Source organism: Prionailurus viverrinus, chromosome A3 (assembly GCF_022837055.1).
Source record: "Prionailurus viverrinus isolate Anna chromosome A3, UM_Priviv_1.0, whole genome shotgun sequence".
Taxonomy (NCBI): Eukaryota; Metazoa; Chordata; class Mammalia; order Carnivora; family Felidae; genus Prionailurus; species Prionailurus viverrinus.
Window position 1 is genome coordinate 129,317,317 of NC_062563.1, and position 21,463 is coordinate 129,338,779.

Genomic DNA, 21,463 nt, shown 5'->3' on the forward strand with positions numbered 1-21,463 from the left:
AGGAGTGAAGGGCAGGATTACCGACATGAGGAGAAAGGGCAGGCCGGGCGTCCAGGCCCGGTTCCACACAGCTTGCCCTTTACAACCTCTGCTGCCCAGGTCAGGGCAGAGGGACAGTCGTCTGAGGAGGAAAAGCGCAGTCGCCCCTCCCACAGCCTCCCAGCTCTTGGCGGCCGCGCTCGCTGGCCTACCCGCCTGTCCCGGAGGACCACCTTCCAAAAGCACACAAGGAGTGAAAGCTGAGCCCAGGGAAGCCAGGTTGCAGGTCCAGTGCTGCAGACCGGGCCACGTGGACACGCGCTCCTGCAAACTGTGCGGCTGTGCCTAGAAAACGAGGACATGAGCAAGGTCAGACCTGCCCCGGCTCGTGTGCAAATGGTCCGGATCTCAGTCTTTCCTTTGCCATTATACTGGTTAAAAACCCCTTCCTAAAGCAGTGATGCATGTGTGCAGACTACAGAGAGCTCTCACCGCATGGCTCCGAGGTCGGCTGGGGTCGTTCTAGGAAATCGCCAAAGAACGTGGTCAAAACCTAAGCGAGAATGGGACCCCCTCCTCGCTTCACACAGGCCAACTCAATGTACTGGGCAGCGGTTTTCCACTGTTAACGTCCACACTGAGTCTCACTCAAGATTTTGGCTGAAGAAACTGTTTTGGGGCTAAGAGGTTTGAAAACCATCACACAAGAACTTAGAGTAGCCTGTGTGCTTAAGGAATCCTAAGGCAGGAATAACACTTTATGAAGACACAAAATAACAATCCAATTGTACATGTTGAAATGTTCCCCTTTCCTGCTGGTATTTTAGGCAAAAGGGATTGAGGAAATGTATTCCAGAGAACTGTGTTTAATTTTAAAACCTAGAGGGCAGCAGAATAGTTTTATCTTCATAGGCAACTATCATTTGCAAAGAAAGGTTCTTACGAAGAAGGTAAACTGTCCAAGATACATCTTCACTGTCACCATCACAAATCAGTCCTCAATCCTCAGACACAGAACCTTTCTGCCTCTCTCAAAAACTCCAGGCCCCTAAAACTAAGCAAGTTGTCCTTCTGCCTTGGCATCACCCAATTTTCTTTCCTGTTACGAGTCTCCTCTAGCTTCAACGTCCACCTAGACGACTATAACCATCTCAAGAACGTCTCCATTTAGAACCACTTCCTGTGAAAAATTCTACTCAAGATACCCAGCGGTGTTTCCACACAGCTCCTCCAGCAAAGTCACATACCCATAAACTTGACTTCATAAACCCACCGTCTTCTTGAAAAACTATCAAGTTACTTTAAAAATAAGACACAAACCTTCATAAAAATATAGTCATCGAATTTATTATTCTCATTAGGCTGCCATTTTATGAAGAATTCCTAACAGTAACGTTTCTTGACATGCAAGACTTAGCATTAATGGCTTATGTTACTATAAATACTGCTGCTTGCAAGCAGTACATGGGTTTTAGAGTTTTAAGACTACAGACTTTTATTATTCAAATCTTACTCAGTTTACGTTAAAATCAGAAGGTTCTGAACAGCTGGTTAGGAAGGTAGCCAAGATGCAGAAAAGATGTCTGCGCCTCCTTTTCAAGGGCAGCCAACTCTTGAACAGTAGGTGCCAAAATATCCACATGGCCTTTATAGTTTCCACCTGCATCACACACACAAATTATAAAGTCATGTAAATGACAGGCTTGAAAAAACTTGTCAGCAATACTTTGGCTCAATCACGTCCGTTTAAACATTGCTTCTAGCAATAAAAATGTACTACTGGGCAAGTTATCTCCAAAAGTGAGTTTTAAAAATGTTAAATCAATATAAATAAATGGTTAGGCCTCACTAATAGTGTCCCAATACCCCTAGCAACCCCTCCCCTCTGCTCTTTTTTGGTTTGGAAAGCACTAGCTTAGTAGTCTGAATTTTTTGAAAAAATTTTCAGGAATGAGCTGAGGGCATTCCAGGCCAAAGGAGCAACCGTGTGCTGGGTTACCACTTGAATTAAATCGAAGGTTTTCAATTTTGTTCAAAATCGCCATTATTCTCTCGCTTCCTAATAATTCCATAAATGTTCAACTACTCTATGACACGAATACCTCAAGAGACACAGGTAAGCTGCTGTCCTTCATTGGCACACAAATCACATAACCAAAGCATGTGACAAGACAGGTACAGATAAACCGCTGCGAGAGTCATAGGAGGAAATGATTAATCTGCTAAAACAGACACTCAGCATGAGATGAAATTACCTACTCTCTTCTACACAATGAAGCTCAGAAAGGACACATTCACATTCAGAACAGAAATAAAAGTAACTCAAAGCTTACCACCAGCGGCTCTCTTTTGACCATAGGTAACTTTCCCATCAAATTCGTCCACTGGGACCTTTATATCTGGTTCAACCTGAGAAATGGTGCAATTCAGATGTTCTTCTATCTCAGACAGCAACTAAGAAGGGAAAGGAAACAAAAAGCATTTTTGAGGAAAAATCTCATTTTGACAGAGTTGAATTTTAATAGCATCAAATAAACCAGGAAGACTATAATCCTTAGAATAAGTGGAAGTTAGATTTCTGAAGAGATAAACTCACAAGTTATAATTTACAAACTCTGACGTTGTAATAAATCACTACTTTTCCTCATAACCAACCAACAGATAAACGCCGGGGTATAATTTTTATAATTAAATGCAGTCTATCTTTGCCAATTTCAGTACGTTTTTACGAGTCTTACCTGCATCTCATTGTACCATATGGTACAGCCACCATCTTCCTTAAGTCTCGTGTTATAACACCCTTTTCCACGGCTGCTACATACGTGGTACCAAACCTACGTTAAAGATGGAAAAACACTAACATGTAGAGACGGAAACACACTAGTTATCTTTACTCTCAATTAGTTTCTGCAGTATTTTCTGTCCCCGAGGAACAAGAGAAATTGCAGGCGTGACGTGCGGTCCACTCACTACTGGCCCTCAGGAACGCGTTAACTCGGTCTGCTGAAAGAGTTCTTTTGGAGAAAAATCCTGACGTTTTCCTAGAATGCATGTCAATTATAGAAAGGAATTCTCAGATAAAAACAAGGGCGAACAAGTGAATGCTAGAGAATGCTATATTGAGGTTATATCAAAAATAAAGTCCACATGTTTTCTATAAGAAATAAAAAGCAAAACGAACGGCCGGTTTGAACACGGAGTGTGTGGGAGCTCCTTATTCTTGCAACTTTTCTGTAAATTTGTATCAAATTGTGTTTCCAGATAAGTCCCCATCCTCTCCCATAAGAGTTTTCTGTAGCATAATGTCAGAGAGGATTTAAATAGTTTTTGGTGAAATCGAGTATATATATTAAAGCTATTAGTGAAAATCACAGTTTGCATTTTCCTTTCTATACTTCATCTCATTATTGGTCCATTTGAAAATATAGAAAAAAAGATGCCATTAAAAAGTTCAATTATACTCCAGGGGCGCCTGGGTGGCTAGATGGTTGAGCTTCTGATTTTGGCTCAGGTCATGATCTCACCATTTCCTAGTTCGAGCCCCGCGTCGGGCTCTGTGCTGACAGCTCAGAGCCTGGAGCCTGCTTCGGATTGTGTCTTCCTCTTTCTCTGCCCCTCCCCCATTTGTGCTGTCTCTCTCTCTCTCTCTCTCTGTCTCACAAATAAACACTAAAAAAATTTTTTTAAATAACAAAAAAAATGTTCAATTATATTCCATATGCAACTGAATTCAGTGTAAATGGAAAAATCAAACTGCTTTCATTTCCAACATCTAAAACAACACAAACAGCGAATATAATACAGCGCTGAAAAGATTACCTTTTCTTTCTCTGTTGCCACCAGGGAAATGGCCAGACCCATCCTGAAAGATTTTAGAGTCCTTATTAGACTTTATTCAAGAAGCAAGCAAATATTAAAAGAACAAAAGAGAAACTCCAGCGGCACCTTTCAGCTCTTCCCACTCGGCCAATTCGGTGGACGTAGTTTTGCTTCTCATCAGGCAAAGTGACATTTATAACTGAAAATAAGAACAATTATTACCAGTCGCCATTAGTTCTACAATTTTCAAACGTATTAGATGTTTGATGTTTTAAATATTTCAAACGTATTAGAGGGTTTACTTTGAATTCCATAAAATGTAAACCGCAGGGATCAGAACTTTCTTCTTACCGTAGGGAACACCATGGATGTCAATTCCTCTGGCGGCTACATCTGTGCAAATCAAGAACCTCACATCTCCTTTCTAGAGAGAACAGAGAAGGAATTTACTGGTACGTATACTAAAAAATAAACACGAATATGGTCATCCACTGGATGAGACAGACTTCTGATAACTAATGTGTTACTATCAGACTAGAGGTCCAGATATTCATAATTCACTGGGCCATGTCTTAAATTTTTAAGTCATGATCTGCTAAAATAAGACACTGAATAAATCAATAATTGGGTTCATTTTTTACTTTCTTTTTTCCCACACCAAAAATATTAAACTGCTATAATGTGGCTTTATCTTTAGAAATCCTGACTGGTAATTCAAAAGACAGATAGAACAAAATGTTAAAACATAAGTATTATCTTTACCCTTGTATTAAAATAAACTCAGAATACTAGGTGTTTTCCCTTGAGGTTACACTTTCTGTGACAACAAAAATCCTAAAGAGATAGGAACCTAGAAGGGGCCCCTGTGCTCTCACCAAAAAAATACAAATTAGCTTTTGGGTGTCATTTGTGCTCCAAGGCACAGAGTGAGAGACAGGAAGGGGAAGGACACGCTGACCTGGGGCCCAGGGTAAGGTCCAGGGCGGAGAAGGGCACACAACGTGGCTCAAGTGTGGCCACGCAGCGCGCTTCACTACCCACGTCACTTCTGCTCGGCACGGAAGCGGAATCCAAAGTCCCTCACCCAGCACTTCCCACCCTCTACTCACATGACGGGTCTGAGAGAAGATGATATTCACACTCTGCACTGGGGCAAACACACTGGTAAGCAGGGACAATGCTGTGGCTGGAGGCTCAAGCCCAACCCACCTCCACCAAGAGCTACACAACCCGGTCACGGGCTGCAAGCATGGAACTGGGACGGTGTGCCCCAAACAATTACAAATAGTCTTAATTCCACAAAACTGTATTCTGATACCTATCCTAATCAATCTATGAACTCTCTATGGATATTACTACAAACTATTAAAAAAAAAAAAAAGACTCCCAGACACGGTTTAACTATCCCATGATGCTTCTCTTAAAAAGAGCTACCTTGGGGCGCCTGGGTGGCTCAGTCGGTTGAGCGCCCGACTTCAGCTCAGGTCATGATCTCACAGTTCGTGAGTTCGAGCCCCGCATCGGGCTCTGTGCTGGCAGCTCAGAGCCTGGAGCCTGCTTGGGATTTTGCGTCTCCCTCTCTCTCTGCCCCTTCCCCTCTCATGCTCTGTCTCTCTCTGTCTCTCAAAAATGAATAAACACTAAAAAAATAAATAAATAAAAATATTGTTTAAAAAAAAAAAAAGAGCTACCTGAAAGAATGAGTCTAAAATTCCTTAAGTTGAAAATTCTTATTACAGTGGTGTTGTGCTGACAGAGAACTTACAATTTACCATTTGACTGCTAAAGATGACTAAATCCTGCCATGATAAGGATATACCAACAGGGTAAACATCTTCAGAAATTTCTAGGACAATTGCTTTAATGATATTTACCAGAACTAATTAAAACTGGCTACAATTCCCCTCTGAAGTATTAAAGAAATGCAGTCAGCTAAATATTAGTACCTTAAATCTTTCCAAGTTTTGCTTCCTCTCATGAGGCTTTCTGTCACCATGAAGACAAACACATGAGAACTGGTGTCCTTTTTTATCAGGTCCTAGTGAAAAGCACATTCAACAGTTAACCCTGGAAAACATTACACCTAAGACCATGTCAAAAAACCAATAGCATTCAGACTACAGTGTTACCATATAATTCCACAGAAATCCATACCCCAATCTGCCATAAACCATGATTAACACAATTTCTATCATAGGTGAAATGCCACTGAAATAAACTCTATGAGCATTAAAACTGATTTGCTTCGAAGGACATTTTTAGTCACTCTTCCTGATCTACAGAAGTAGATGGAACAGTGTACCAACTAACTGTGTTAGTGAAAGGAAAACATATGTGTATACCAGGAACTTCACCTATCCCATATAAAGCCAGGAACCAAAAAGTAGATCCGAGGTCAATCTTGGAAGAACCAAAACAGGCTTTATGAAGTTGAGGCCCTTACCTAAAAGGTCACTCCCATAACCCTACCCTCCTCAAGGTGTTCTAAGCAGCTTAGTTATCCGGTTCCCTGACCGAAGCAGATTAGAAGAACCAAATTGGTCAGATGAAGAGGAACTACTATAGAGTCAGTGCAGTGGTAGCCAATCCTGAAAAGAAACTCAAGCAGATACAGTAACAAAAGCAGTAGAGTCCAGACTACAGTAAGAGCAAACAACCTTCCGGAACTTAATAGAATGTACAGGCTCCACTATGAGGTAGCCCAGGGTAACAAGTATGCCATAACTACTCTCCATAGTAAATTTTAGGTTCAATACGATATACTTCAGAATTCAAGGAAAAACATATTATGAAGAGCTATCCGTCCACCCAAAATGACTCACACAAGAACTAACCATGCAGAGGAGAGATGACAGCAAATCAGAACTGGCAGGCCAACTTACAGCTGGTCTGCCACATTCCGAGCTCGAGTGGCTGAGGAAAGTATCCTAGATACACTCCTACTCCCGGTGGAGCTGTGTATCGCGAAGGGAGGGATCCTTCATTTTCCCCTCTCTTCAACCTCTGAAGTCTGGTATACGCTGTGTTATTTTGGTTTTAATCATGGTTTGGGAGAGTTGGTTTTTAAGTAAAAGTATCCAGAATATTTAGGGAAGGAAGGTGAAAGGAACTAGGGAATAGTACTGCTTGATTAACAGCATTCCCAACCAAATAATCAAATCCTCCATTCAAAACCAACATGGACAGGAAGAAGTATTTATTACGAATCAGTCTCTATAACTCAACCAACCAAGCAAGTCTGTTTGCCATGACTTGGGGGAAAAAAAAGGTACTGAACTATTCACTGTAAGGAACGATGTAACATGTTCTTTATATGACCATTACTTCAAATTTTTCATATTTTCTATTTTAGAGTTTTCTGGTTCCTTGATATACAACAATTATAAAAAGAGATATGTTAGAGTTTTCCCCATTATGAAAATAGGATTTACCTGTTACCTTGTACATCTGTCAAATTTTGCTTTATATATTTTTACATTTATTATATTTCTTAAAATTTTTTTTAACGTTTATTTTTGAGAGAGAGAGACAGAGCACAAGAGGGGGAGGGACAGAGAGCAAGGGAGACACAGAACCCAAAGCAGGCTCCAGGCTCTGAGCTGTCAGCACAGAGCCCGACATGGGCTCGAACCCACAAACCACGAGATCATGACCTGAGTCGAAGTCAGACGCTTGACCGACTGAGCCACCCAGGCGCCCCTACTGTATTTCAAACACAGCAACAATGAATGAATTCTAAAAGTGAACAGCTATATTTTCACCTCCTGGATTATACCATTAACATTTACTATATTTGCTTTACTCCGTATCTGTCCCTCTGTCCTATCAATTCATTTTTATATTTCTGATGCATTTTACTGTAAGCTGCAAATATCTACACACAGTTTAGCACGCATTTCATTAACTAGAATGTAGTTATTTGGTTAGGTTTTACTGTTTTCCTCTAACGTGAAATACTACATACAAGGAAATGTATAAATCTTAAGTGTATATCTGCTGAGTTTTGACAAATGCACGTACCTATGTAGCCCAAAGCCCTACAAGATAGAGAATATGAATGTCATCCCACAAAGAACCCACATGCTTTCCCAGATAACCCCCCTCCCGTTGTCCCAGGGGAAACCACTGTTGCGGGTTTTTTCTCCATCAAAGACTAGTTCTGACTCTTCCAGAACTTCACGTAAGTGGAATCATACAGTATACACATATACACTCTTGTGTAAGAAATCCTTCATTCAGCATCATTCATGTCTGAGATTCACCCAGAGTCGCTGCATCCACCAGAAGTCCATTCCTTTGTACTGCCGGGCAGGACTCCACGGTATAAATAGTTCACATCTGGTTTAAGCCATTCCCCCACTGATGCCCACTTAGTGTATTTTCAGTTTGGGCCTATTATAAATAAAGCTGCCATGACCATTCTTGCCCATATCTTTTCTCACTGTATCTTGGGTAAATTTTACTTATCTTGGGTAAATATTTAGGAGTTGGATTACTAAGCCATAAGACAGCAATGTTAATTTTATTAAAACATGTAAGACCTTTTACCAAGGTGCCTGGACAACAGCAGCATACAAACACTCCAGCTGCTTCATATCCTTGCCAAAATCGGGTGTCGTATTTGTAATCTAGCTATTCCAATAAGTGTACGTGGTATTACATTGTGATTTTGCATTTCCCTAATGACAGATCACGTTGGGCATTATTTCATGTTGATTCATATATATCATGTCATAAGGAGCATAATATTAGAATCATCATATAGTCATTGTAGATTAGATTTTTTATTACAGAGTGACCTTCTTTATTTCTAGCTAATATTTTTGTCTTAAATTCTATTGCATCTCTTATTAATACAGATAGACCAACTTTCTTTTGATTAGTAGTTTAGCTAATACATTTTTTCAGCCCCTTTTGATCTTTCCATGACCTCAGGTTTTAAGTATGTCTCTTGTAAACAGTATACGGTTAGATTTTATCCAGTCTAACAACGTATGCCTTTTAACAGAAGGCTTTGGCGCACTGATAAATACTGGAGCGAGCGTTCACTCATACAGATTTTTCCACCAGCCGTCTTACTCTGTAATTTCTAACCATTCTCTTTTCCATTTTTTTTCCTCTTCCTTTCTTAGCCTTTTTTCATATGAAGGTTTACTCCTCATTTATTGGTTTAGAAGACATACACTCTATTACTTAATAATCACCCTCAAAATTTTAATATTAAATAATACCATTACCTTTCTTCCAAATGACAGCAGCGCCTCAGAGCACTGGAATCAAACTGTGCCTGCGTGAAAAGCGGTTTTCCTGGGGCTTATCATATGGAAAAGTACTGGACAAGCACAGACACTGACAACGCGCCTCTACTGCTTTAAATTCAGCGCACGCGTTCTAGACCGCACCAACATGAGACTAATAACCGATTAAGTGAGGAAATAAACACAATTTATTTCAAGTGAGGAAACATTACCTCCTCCTTGTTGCATAAAATATTGCTCCAAGTTATCGCAGTCAATTTTGGTTCTACAGAAAATAATTGCTTGATCCATCTTGTGTTCCTTGATCGCCCGGACAGCATACTCCCCCTTCAGGATTTTAATAGCTTCAGACCACATCTCTTGAATACCACCACCACCACCACAACAAAAAAAAAGAATTTCAATCTAAAATTGTTATGAACACACATAATTACAGTCACAGACTTACTGCTTTGCCCACCTAAAAAAAACTCTGCTTTAATATAAGTAGTACAGACAAAAATAAGAAATATTAAGATAGGATGAAATGGTGAGAATATCCATTCGCTCATTTTTCTTTAAGTTTTATTTTTATTTATTTCGAGAGAGAGAGGGTGCATGTGTGAGAGGGGGAGGGGCAGAGAGAGGGGGACAGAGAGAATCCCAAGCGGGCTCTACACTGTCAGCACAGAGTCCAAAGTGGGGCTCAATCCCACAAATTGGGAGATCGTGACTGGAGCTGAAACCAAGAGTCGGACGCTTAACCCACTGGGCCACTGAGTCACCCCAACTCATTTATTTCTATTTCTGTTAGTGTATGTTTATGCCATTTTATAGTGTGCCAAAAACACCTATGCCACGCCTCTTATGAAGGAAAACAGACGTATAAACACACAAATAAACAGAACTTCATACCCACAACAAAACTTTGCTCTTACCTCTCATGGAGATGTTTAGTCAATTATTTTAACCCCTTTTAAAAGTAATTAATGGACTTTTTAAATCAATCTAACACCAGAAAGTTCATACTTCTCAACGGAATAAAAACTGTATGTCGAACTCGGTAATTTCTTAGTCATCATCCTCCCAATCTCTATTTTTCAGTGTGAAGCTACACTACAGTTACTCAACTATCTAATGCAAAACTTTAATTCTGTAATCCACCATATTTCTAAAGGCTCTCCGGTCATACCTAATTGCAGTATAAACTAAGCAAAACATTTATAAGAAAAAATTTATTTCGAAGAAGTAAAAATTTTTATTTTATGATATGCATTCCCTAACAGTGGGAGGATATATTATTTTGAACTAGCAAGGTCTCTGCTCTTCTCCAACGATAAGGCTAGTCGAGCATGCACCTTATAAATTTGGAACTGCACATAAAACCAAATTCAAAGGAACTCTATTTAATCAAGATTTCAGAGAATTCACCTTTTAGATATTGGCCATAAACCTACCAATGAATCCAACCATAAAGTAAATGCAGTCTAACCCTTCCCAACGATCCGCCTGAGACACCTGAATCCACACATCTGAGACCTACTCTAGGCCGGACGAGCACTATCCTTCCAATACAGCGTACCTTCGCAGATCTTTAACATGAGACACCTGAAATCGTCTCTGCTCTGCACAGAAGCATCTTCAAAGAATTAGGATTTAATGTTAGACTTTTTAAAAACTGGTAAATATTTCATGATATGGAGTGTCTGTTTAGGAGGATGAAAAAGTCCTGGAGATGGATGGCGGCAATGACTGCAACGTAGGGATGAACTTTATGCCACTGAACGTGACCACTTTAAAATGGTTAAAGTGGGCAATTTTGTGTTGGGAATATTTTACTGCACACAAAAAGAACAGATAAGCGATTCCAAGATAATTTCTGTATCTTTCACAAAGTTGTAAACTAAAGACATTTTTCTTTGTTAATTCCCCGAATGAAGAACCTACGTGACGTTTCTCCTGGGATTCAGGGCCAATGTAAAATCTGTTGCCAGAGAAATCTGCTGATATCCTCCAATCAATAAGAATTCCATAATCCAAAATACTTGTGACTTAGATGTCAGGAGACTAACATCTGAAATTCAGTGATTAATACTGCTCTAAGTTGACTGACACCAGTCAATTTTCCCCCATTTCTTTATTATTACTTTTGTTACCTTTATTGTCAAAATTCCTGTTCTAATTTTGTAGGTCACCTCAAATCCTTCATGAGAACAGACAGGGCATAAATTCAGTAAGACAAATCAATTTGTTTTCAAAATCTTTCAATCCCATTCATTCATTCATTCATTCACTCACTCATGCATGCATCTGTTCACTCATTCAACTTACCCGGACTATTAGCACCAGGCCTTGTGTTATCTTTTGCATGTACATCATCAGTCTATGAAAAGAAAAGGAGAAAAACAGGGTGGCAAGTGGGTAAGTAAGGATTCCAAACAGGTATCGTTTTTTTTCTTAAAGAGAAAAGCGTATCTAACTTTAGATACAGACATATGTCTTTAAAGTATGTGGGCAAAATCATTCTTCAGATTCAGAAAAACCCTTTATTAACTGTGGGTCTAAGACTAATCAATTTTATTTTATTTTTATTTATTTATTTTTTTAAATATATGAAATTTATTGTCAAGTTGGTTTCTATACAACACCCAGTGTTCATCCCAAAAGACGCCCTCTTCAATACCCATAACCCACCCTCTCCTCCCTCCCACCCCCCCATCAACCCTCAGTTTGTTCTCAGTTTTTAAGAGTCTCTTATGCTTTGGCTCTCTCCCACTCTAACCTCTTTTTTTTTTCTTTCTTCCCCTCCCCCATGGGTTCCTGTTAAGTTTCTCAGGATCCACACAAGAGTAAAACATATGGTATCTGTCTTTCTCTGTATGGCTTATTTCACTTAGCATAATACTCTCCAGTTCCATCCATGTTGCTACAAAGGGCCAGATTTCATTCTTTCTCATTGCCACGTGGTACTCCATTGTGTATATAAACCACAATTTCTTTATCCATTCATTAGTTGATGGACATCTAGGTTTTTTTCATAATTTGGCTATTGTTGAGAGTGCTGCTATAAACATTGGGGTACAAGTGCCCCTATGCATCAGTACTCCTGTATCCCTTGGGTAAATTCCTAGCAGTGCTACTGCTGGGTCCTAAGGTAGGTCTATTTTTAATTTTTTGAGGAACCTCCACACTGTCTTCCAGAGTGGCTGCACCAGTTTGCATTCCCACCAACAGTACAAGAGGGTTCCCGTTTCTCCACATCCTCTCCAGCATCTATAGTCTCCTGATTTGTTCATTTTGGCCACTCTGACTGGCGTGAGGTGATATCTGAGCATGGTTTTGATTTGTATTCCCCTGATGAGGAGCGACGTTGAGCATCTTTTCATGTGCCTGTTGGCCATCCGGATGTCTTCTTTAGAGAAGTGTCCATTCATGTTTTCTGCCCACTTCTTCACTGGATTATTTGTTTGTCGTGTGTGGAGTTTGGTGAGCTCTTTATAGATTTTGGATACTAGCCCTTTGTCCAATATGTCATTTGCAAATATCTTTTCCCATTCCATTGGTTGCCTTTTAGTTTTGTTGATTGTTTCCTTTGCTGTGCAGAAGCTTTGTATCTTCATGAGGTAAGACTAATCAATTTTAAATGTAATAATAAGAATGCAAAGGTGGCTCTTAGGATATCATATATTTACAATATGTTACAAACCCTTATTTTATACAGGTAAATCTACGCTCAGTGGGAAAATGACTAAATGGGCGCATTAAATTGATTTTTACGAAAATAAGGAACCTCAAGAGGACGTCAAAACACTACTAAAAACCACTGTATCTGAAATTAGATTTACATACATACATAATCCTACTTATTTATGAAAATTACATCAAGATGATCATAAAAGTAACTCTCACAGAGGAAAAAAGAAAAGTTGAGCCCATCGCTTATTCTGTGCCCTCAAGGCCTGAACTTTTCTGGCCCATGTGCGGGACTCCTCTTTTCTTAGGTATAGTATCTGGCTGTAAGAATCACGAAGAGCCCAAGGTTAAGCTAGTTTATGGATGTTTTATTCCACACAAATGTTAACACTGTAAAGTACTTACTCTAATGTGGTTTTTCCCAAGCCTTTCCCAGAGTCTGTCAGTTTTGGGGTTCACTGGGACAACCACATGGTGCACAGTATCCGGGACAGAATCTTCTCCTTTTAAATCAACCCACGTGGGAAAATGCATGATCTTCTCAGACAGCTTCTTTACGTCAAAAGAGTGCAAAGTAGCAGAGCAAACAATCACCTAGGGAAACAAAAAAATCAAAATTTAGCTAAACTGTTCTAATTACAATTCCACCTAATGTGAGGCCCAAAGTATGTCAACCTGGCATCTAAGCAACAACTGGTGGCATGACTCTGGGCAGGTCGGTCTCAGAGCCGCAGCCCCTCACCCCTGCATAAACCACGTCTCTATTCCACAAGGCCCGACAAAAACTAGGTAAGATGAGAAGGTGTTTGAAGATCTAAAATCCTAAATTACTGTGTGTCCCCTTCCCTCCCCTTGAAGCCTCTACACCTCTCAAATTCTTCCTAGGAAAGAAGGGTGAGAAAAGCAAGAGTAACATCTTAAGAAATAATTACAAAGGAAACCACTGTTGTTCAACAGCTCCAGATATTTTCCCCTCAAAGAGGAAGCAGTGCTCAGTCTGGAATATAAACTCTAATGCTCTGTAGGAAAAACCAACTAAGAATGTTTTCCTTATCATCCTCAGCGACCTAATTTCCTCAAGTTCCCTTCGCCTTCATTTCTACGGGCAGCTTTTAAGACTCTTTCTTTGTGTGTGCTATGTAATCAGGTAACAAAGAAAATGTTTTCTACAGTAGTTAACTTAATCAGAAGACACTAAGACAAGATGTAAATGTAAAAGAAAATAGGGGCGCGTGGGTGGCTCAGTCGGTTAAGCGTCCGACTTCGGCTCAGGTCATGCTCTCGTGGTTCATGAGTTTAAGCCCTGCGTCGGGCTCTGTGCTGACAGCTTGGAGCCTGGAGCCTGTTTCAGATTCTGTGTCTCCCTCTCTCTCTCTGACCCTCCCCCGTTCATGCTTTGTCTCTTTCTGTCTCAAAAACAAATAAATGTTAAAAAAAAAAAAAAAAAATTTAAAACAAATTTCAAAAACATTTGCAAACAAATGCTTAAAAATGTTTTGAAAACAAAAAGCATTAACACGTAACAACTGTCTACATGTATTTTAGGATATATCAGTCATTTCATACCTGAAGTCTTTTCCCATCAGAGGTAATCTGAGGAATCTGACTGTGAATCCTATTTATAAAATCAGAGTAACCTTGAGAAAGAAGTCCATCCTGAAGGAGAAGGAAAGAAAGCATAATTTTTAAATCAACACCTAGATCTTTCTTTTGTAAATCAAGTGTAGAAAGATAATGGAAACAAATTCATAAGCATACATATCCCCACCATATTACCAAAATGATTATTTTCTAACGGATAAATACAAATTATAAATTCAGCTTTAAATTCCATGTAACTAAAACATGAAAAAAGCTGACAATAAACAACCCAAAATCTGTACTCTAGTGTTCTAGAATGAATATGAGAGTTAATAGCTCCTACCACATGTCCTTAAACACAGGATTTTAATTTGCAAAAATGAAAACAAAAATCATCTCAGTGTTATAAAACTACTCAATCCATTTTGAAAATACTTTAGAAGTCTGTCAAGACATTAATATCCTTACAGTTCACATTTTGCAACTATAACATAAAGAAATAATTGTACTGTGTAATTTATGTACCAACAAAGACCACTATTTGGAGTAAAAAAACAAATCTACATATCTAGTAAGAAGAGTAGTTAAACAAAACCATGAAGTATCCATGTAAGAGAGCACTAGTCAGCCTTTAAAACCTATTTACAAGTAAGGATGTGAAATACATATAATACTACATTTAAAGAAAAAAAAAAGATTTCCCAGATCCTACACAGCTTGATTTACTATATAAAATAATATTAACATGAATACAAGGAGTGGATGAAAATATGCCAAACTGGTAACAATGATTATTTCTACATGTTGGGATCATGAATGAACTGTATTTTTCCATCATTCTACATATTTTTACCTCCAAACACATAAGCAAACTTTTTTTTTTTTTTTTTTAAAGCATGACTATAGTCCAACATACAGCTTCATCCAGGACCAGGAATCTAACTTGGGATAAGTTCAGTTTCCCAGTTGACACCAAATCGTCTAGTCTTCCTGGGGTGCCAACGACTATATCTACCTGAAAAATATCAAAAGAAGAACCCAGTGAAAACCGAAGCACTATTATAATCACCATAAAACAGCAACCAATAACGGTCTACTTACCATGAAAACATGCATACTGAAGCAGTGACAGCTCCAAATTCAGAGAAAAGGAACTATAGATAATGCCCTATTACCAAACCTGTATTTGGCGTGAAATTAACATGAAGATTTTAGTAGCTGATTTTGACATCCTTAACTGATATAGCCTAATACATAAAATAATATATATATAATCTAACATAAAATAATTTATAAAACTACAGTCTAATATATAAAATACATAAATATTTTCCAAGTGAAAACCAGATGCATCTTATGGGAACTCAAATCAAACCAGGACTCGATTCCCACCTCCACCGTTAGCCAGCTGGATGACCTCAACTTACTTAATCTCTTCTAGTTTCAATTTTCTCATTTTTGGAATCTGCTTTGCAACATGGCTGTGACAACTGAGAGATGAGATACAGAAGACACTCGATGCCCAGTTTGTGTGCCAGGTGCTCAATAAATGCAGTTATAATTAATAACGATGATGCTCTGACTACCCAGGAACGCAATCATAATGACTCCTTGTCAAGTGCTTATAATGAACAGGCACAGTGCTAATGTTTTACAAGTACTGTATCATCTCATGACCACTACAGAAAACAATACTATCTTTATTCCTATTTTTAAATGAGGAAACTGAAGTTTAGAATACTGAAGTCATGAGAATTTAAATGATACAGCTCCAAAGCACCCAAACTAAATTTCAAACTCAAAGTCCAAACCTGAGTAAAGGTCTAAGTCAAATAAGAACAAGTTTTACTTAACTTTTTATTCTAAAAATTTTCAAGTATACACACAGGGAACAGAATAATAAGTCCCCACATCAGTACAAATAACAAACATTTTCCATTCACACACATGTCTTTTAATCAAGCTCAAAGGTAAAGTGAGCAGGAACATGGACTTTGAAGTAAGGTCTACCGGTGAGGCATAAGCTCTTGGGCAAGTGCCTTAATATTTACTATCAGCCCTCTTCCTAGTCTGTAACAATGGAGAAGAGCATCATTTCAGAAGGCTACCATGGGACCTGAATAAGACAATGTAGGTAAGTATTTAGCTGGGCTTGGTCCAGTTCTAGAAAGCAGTCAATAAAGGTAAACTGTTTTAAAGTGTATATATAGATCTATGTGTGAGCACAAATATTACATCAAACCATTCAATTAGACAACTCAAAACTTCTACTCGATTAATCGGCATGAAAACTCACTCCTATTCATTTGTTTTCTCCACTGTAGACTAAAAACATAATTTTCTCCTAACAAATTTATCACCGGAGTCTCATTACTTCAACATCTCACAGACACTTGAAGAAGCAGAATCCTGTGTTGGCTTTTAATTTGAACCGACAGAAGGCATTTATAGTCCCATGAAAAATGAAACTGACATTTCTGAAGCAATTGTTTCATCTGTACTGATAACAATAAGCAAATTTCAGTTCAGTGTAGAGAATATTGCCTGAAAATCTGAAGATAAAGGCCTGTTCAAGTGTGTTAAGAACAACCATGTGCCAAGCACCGTGACATGGGCTGTACAGGGCAATGAACAAAATATCACTCTGACTCTGTATGTAACATCTCTTTACCATAGGATTCCGACCCACATGTGAATTTCCTCTCTCCTCTATTTCAGTAGCAAAAAAACTCACTTTACATGAAATATAGACACTAGGTCTCACAGGTTTAAAGAAAAAAAGTCAGTTAAGTTGGAAATACTTACATAACTTGTGTAAGAGCTCCAACCACTCCCCTAGGCCTCAACTGCACAGGCTGCATTACTGTGCAACTCTAAAATATTTTTTAAATTACACAGTTCTACTCTCTTACTCCAAAGCTGACTTCTGGTCCAGCGTAAGATACAACACAGGACTAGGGCTGAGCCACAGGATGACGGGAGACGGAACAAGGAGAGAATACAGGTGGAAAGAAGAGCAGAGAGAGAACATACGAGATCCGCTAAGTAGAATGGAAGCAAATCTGGTCAAGAAAGCTACGGAGTAACACTGCCTTTACCTCTGCCATTGGATTTAGCCAGTACCAAATGTTAGATGACTGACAAATCATATAGAATTCCCTAAAAGCTCTGCAGCTGCAAAACAGGAGTTAAGAAGCTTAGTAACTTACGGGGAAAACGGATTGGGGTTTGAGAAACCAAGAATAGGAATGAACATATTAAATCTCTCTCTCTTTTTTAATTTATTCATTTATTTTTCAGAGAGAGAGAGAGACAGAGTACGAGCAAGGGAGGGGCAGAGAAAGAGGGAGACACAGAATCTGAAGCTGAGCTGTCGACACAGAGCCCGACGCGGGGCTCGAACCCACAAACCGTGAGATCATGACCTGAGCCGAAGTCGGATGCTTAACCCACTGAGCCACCCAGGCACCCTGAACATATTAAATCTCTTACAACCCCTAAAAAATATAACACAGCAAATAAAAACCTATCAAAGCAATATTACTACCTTAGACCAGTATTAACAAGTATAGCAATGGGATTCTTTGCTTTTAACATGTCATACCAGGTCAAATGCAAACCATTTGGCATAAAATTTCATTTGATAGAGACACCAATGGGCCTGGAGGAAGCAGACATATTTCCTCACTGTGACTCAGTATCAGGAGGTTTAGATTAAATGATAAAATATTTAGGGAAGGAAATGGAAGAGAAATTTGAAAGGAGCAAGTTATTTCATACACATGAAATATTTTATGAAGTCCTATCTATATCTGGCTTCACAGAATTGATGAGCACAGTTAAGAATATCCCAAGCTTCTTCCCCCATAATGAGGATCACTGTCTTAGCTCTGTCCTTTGTAACTGCCTGCCTGAGCAGTCTGTGAGACTCCCCCCACCCTTATCTAACTTCTCTCCCTCCTTCTGGAGCCACATTGTATCGTTCTTCATCCTTCCTTTGGGTCCCTGCGACAACTTTTACATTCTCTGCAATCCAGCTGATCTCCATTTCTATCCTTAACTACTTTCTTCTTTCCCCATTATCCCCAAAAGAAAGGACTCTTAATTCATGAGAAAGCAAGAAGAAAATCCTCAAGTACTCAAAAGGTAAATGAAAAAACCAAACATCCTGTATGCTGAATTTTGCGTGAGGGGTGCAAAGAAACTGCTGTACACTCTTAGGAAAAGAAAAGACACCCCCACAAGGTGCTTCCGAATACATACTTGACCTTGTTCTAATTTCAGCCTCTCTTGATTCTTCCTGAAGCACAACAGAACTACACTGCGAAAATGACAACCCATCATGCCACCTCTTAGAAATTAAAAGTACAACTTACCCCATTATCCAAAACAGAGAGCTGATCTCGTGCTGCGACACCTCCAATTATCAGAAGCTCCCTGAAATAAATACCATCATGATAATGAAGAAAAAGATTAAAGCGCTTTACTGTTTGACTTGTATTGCTTGACTCATACATTACTAGTAGGAAAGTAAAACAGGGGTGTCACTTGAGAACACAGCTGGACGGCTCCTGAAAACATCAAACGTGAGGCTACTATGTGATCCAGAAATTCCACTCCTACGTACACATCCGGGAGAAATAAAACGACGTCCACACAAAAACCTGTACACTAATGTTCACAGCACAGCAGCCAAAAAGTGGTAACAACCCAAATGTCCATCAGCCAACAAATGGATAAACAAAAATGTGGCACATGCATCTAATGGGATACTTTGGGCCAATAAAAAAGAACTAAGCACTGATACATGCTGCATCGTGAACAAATCCTGAAAACATTACGCTAAGTGAGAAAAGCCAGTCAGAAATGAGCACATACCATCCAATTCCATTCATGTAAAATGTCCAAAAAAGGCAAATCTATAGTCAGAAAATGAACCAGGGGTTGCCTAGGGATGGGAAGGTTATGAGGACATGGAATGGCTGTCAATGGGTACAGTGCTTCTTTTGAGTGTCATGAAAGGTTTAAAAATTGGTTTTGGTGACAGCTGCACATCTCTGTGAATAGAATAAAAACTAAAAGCAATCTGTACACTTTAAGCAATGGATTGTATACGTGAATTAGATCTCACTAAAGCTATTTGCAAAAAGACAGTGTTTTTTGTTTAAATATTAACTTTTGAGAGAGAGAGAGAGAGAGAGAGCATATACGTACACACACAAATGTGGGCCTGGGGCAGGGGCAGAGAGAGAGGGAGAGAGAATCCCACGCAGGCTCCACACCCTCAGCACAGGGCCCAAAATGGGGCTAGAGCACACAAACCGTGAGATCATGACCTGAGCTGAAATCAAGAGTCGGGTGCTCAACTGATTGAGCCACCCAGGCGCCCCAAGATTGTCTTTTTATAAAGCAGACAAAATTACTTTCTGATGCAGCCAGATAACTTTCAATCAGAAGTATCGACCAACCATCTTTATTTTATTCTTATTTGATCAATCTTTTAAAAAAGACTAGAAAACATTAAGGAAATAAATGACAGGGTCTCTGTTCTGCAGGATGAAATTTGTTAAAGTTGTCAAGAATAAGGCTTACCTCAAGAGATACCAAGTGAAATTTAGAAGATGATGAGAGGGTAAAACTGATTACTATGCTTGGAAACACTTGGAAACTTGGGATAAGAGTAAATATAACACACCTAAATACAGGATGATAGCTCATGTAACCAACAGGGAGACCATTTGTCAGACTGCCTGTGCCCTAACAGAAGGAGACGTGATAGTTTGTGCAGCTCATGTTCACAAACTTCCAAAGCATGGTGTGAAGACTGGCCTGAGAAATTAAGCATACTGTACCGGCCTGCTGCTGGCCTGCAGGCTTCTCAACAGGTTTGACATGGACAAGATCTACGAAGGCCAAGTGGAGGTGACAGAGATGAACACAATGTGGAAAGCATTGATGCTCAACACGGTGCCTTCGCCTGCTATCTGGATAAAGGGCTTGCCAGAACTGCTACTGGAGATAAAGCTCTGGGGGCCCCCAAGGGAGCTGTGGATGGAGGCTTGTCTATTCCTCACAGTACCAAACGATTCCCTGATTATGATTCAGAGAGCAAGGAATTCAGTGCAGAAGGACATGAGAAGCACATCTTGGGTCAGAACATGGCAGACTATATGTGTTACCTAGTGGAAGAAGATGAAGATACTTATGAGAAGCAATTTTCTGAACACCGAAGAACAATATAACTCCAGATATGATGGAGGAGATGTGTAAGAAAGCTCACAGTGCTACCCAAGAGAATCCAATCTATGAGAAGAAGCCTAAGAAAGTTAAAAAGAGAGGTGGAACCATCCCAAAATGTCTCTTGCCTGGAACAAAGATCAGGTAGCTCAGAAGAAGCAAGCTTCCTTAAGAGCTCAGGAGAGGGCTGCTGAGAGCCAATAAACCAAAACCACAATTTGCTACGAAGATTTTTCATGTAAAGACAGTAATAAACTTATTCCCTAAACAGCTAAAAAAAAAAAAAAAAAAAAAAAAAAAAAGCAAGTAGGTGACCTTAAGAGAGTCTTATAATTCTATGGCTGATTAAAGATTGGCTTTATGGTTTCCTATCTGCAACTTGAGCAATTCAGGCAGTAAAAACAAACAACACAAAGAGACTTCTAGCCTATGAACGTGCATGACCTTGGCATATTCCCTAACCTACTACATTAGAGCCATTATGTTCCTAAGTCTGATAACACCAGATTCCAGAAAGTCTCTAAAAGGATCACCCAGAGGAGCTGCCATTCTTCCTCAAGAAAACAAAAAAGTTCTAATTCCTCTTCCCTGGAAATCCTGACTCAGTGCATTCAGGAGAGGACCAACAAATCTATGTGTATCGTTAAATAAGGCCCCAAAGTTCCCAGGTTTGGAAACTATGGTCCTAGATGCATCATTTCATCTCCTACAATGCTTGACTCTTATCCATAATCCCAATCAGATATATTGATCCCTATAAATTTAGCAGAAGATACACACACACACACACACACACACACACACACACACACACACCAATCTATGCTGGTGTGCAGAGCACTGTAGGCTTGAGGAATATAAAAGAACAGCCCCTGCCTTAAGCAGTGTAAAACTAGCAAGCGAGGATGAGCAACACC

General features: G+C 39.4%; 1 protein-coding gene and 1 long non-coding RNA gene across 2 annotated transcripts in view; one reads left to right on the forward strand and one right to left on the reverse strand.

Moving 5' to 3' along the window:
- Window positions 1-1,310: 1,310 nt before the first annotated feature.
- The window catches only part of DDX1 (DEAD-box helicase 1), a 37,201-nt gene continuing 17,048 nt past the window's right edge, over window positions 1,311-21,463 (reverse strand). The window contains exons 14-26 of the mRNA XM_047852581.1: window positions 18,686-18,746; window positions 15,226-15,324; window positions 14,295-14,384; window positions 13,134-13,322; window positions 11,367-11,418; window positions 9,269-9,415; window positions 5,745-5,836; window positions 4,150-4,222; window positions 3,925-3,997; window positions 3,799-3,841; window positions 2,718-2,813; window positions 2,313-2,433; window positions 1,311-1,639 (exon numbers count right to left, since the gene is read on the reverse strand). Of these exons, the coding sequence (XP_047708537.1) occupies window positions 1,509-1,639; window positions 2,313-2,433; window positions 2,718-2,813; window positions 3,799-3,841; window positions 3,925-3,997; window positions 4,150-4,222; window positions 5,745-5,836; window positions 9,269-9,415; window positions 11,367-11,418; window positions 13,134-13,322; window positions 14,295-14,384; window positions 15,226-15,324; window positions 18,686-18,746 (1,267 nt within the window). The 3' untranslated portion in view covers window positions 1,311-1,508. The remainder of the gene's footprint in view (window positions 1,640-2,312; window positions 2,434-2,717; window positions 2,814-3,798; window positions 3,842-3,924; window positions 3,998-4,149; window positions 4,223-5,744; window positions 5,837-9,268; window positions 9,416-11,366; window positions 11,419-13,133; window positions 13,323-14,294; window positions 14,385-15,225; window positions 15,325-18,685; window positions 18,747-21,463) is intronic.
- On the forward strand, window positions 9,981-20,478 carry LOC125162045 (uncharacterized). The gene is made up of 3 exons (XR_007150872.1): window positions 9,981-9,991; window positions 14,882-14,889; window positions 20,355-20,478. It is a non-coding gene; the product is annotated as an uncharacterized LOC125162045 (long non-coding RNA).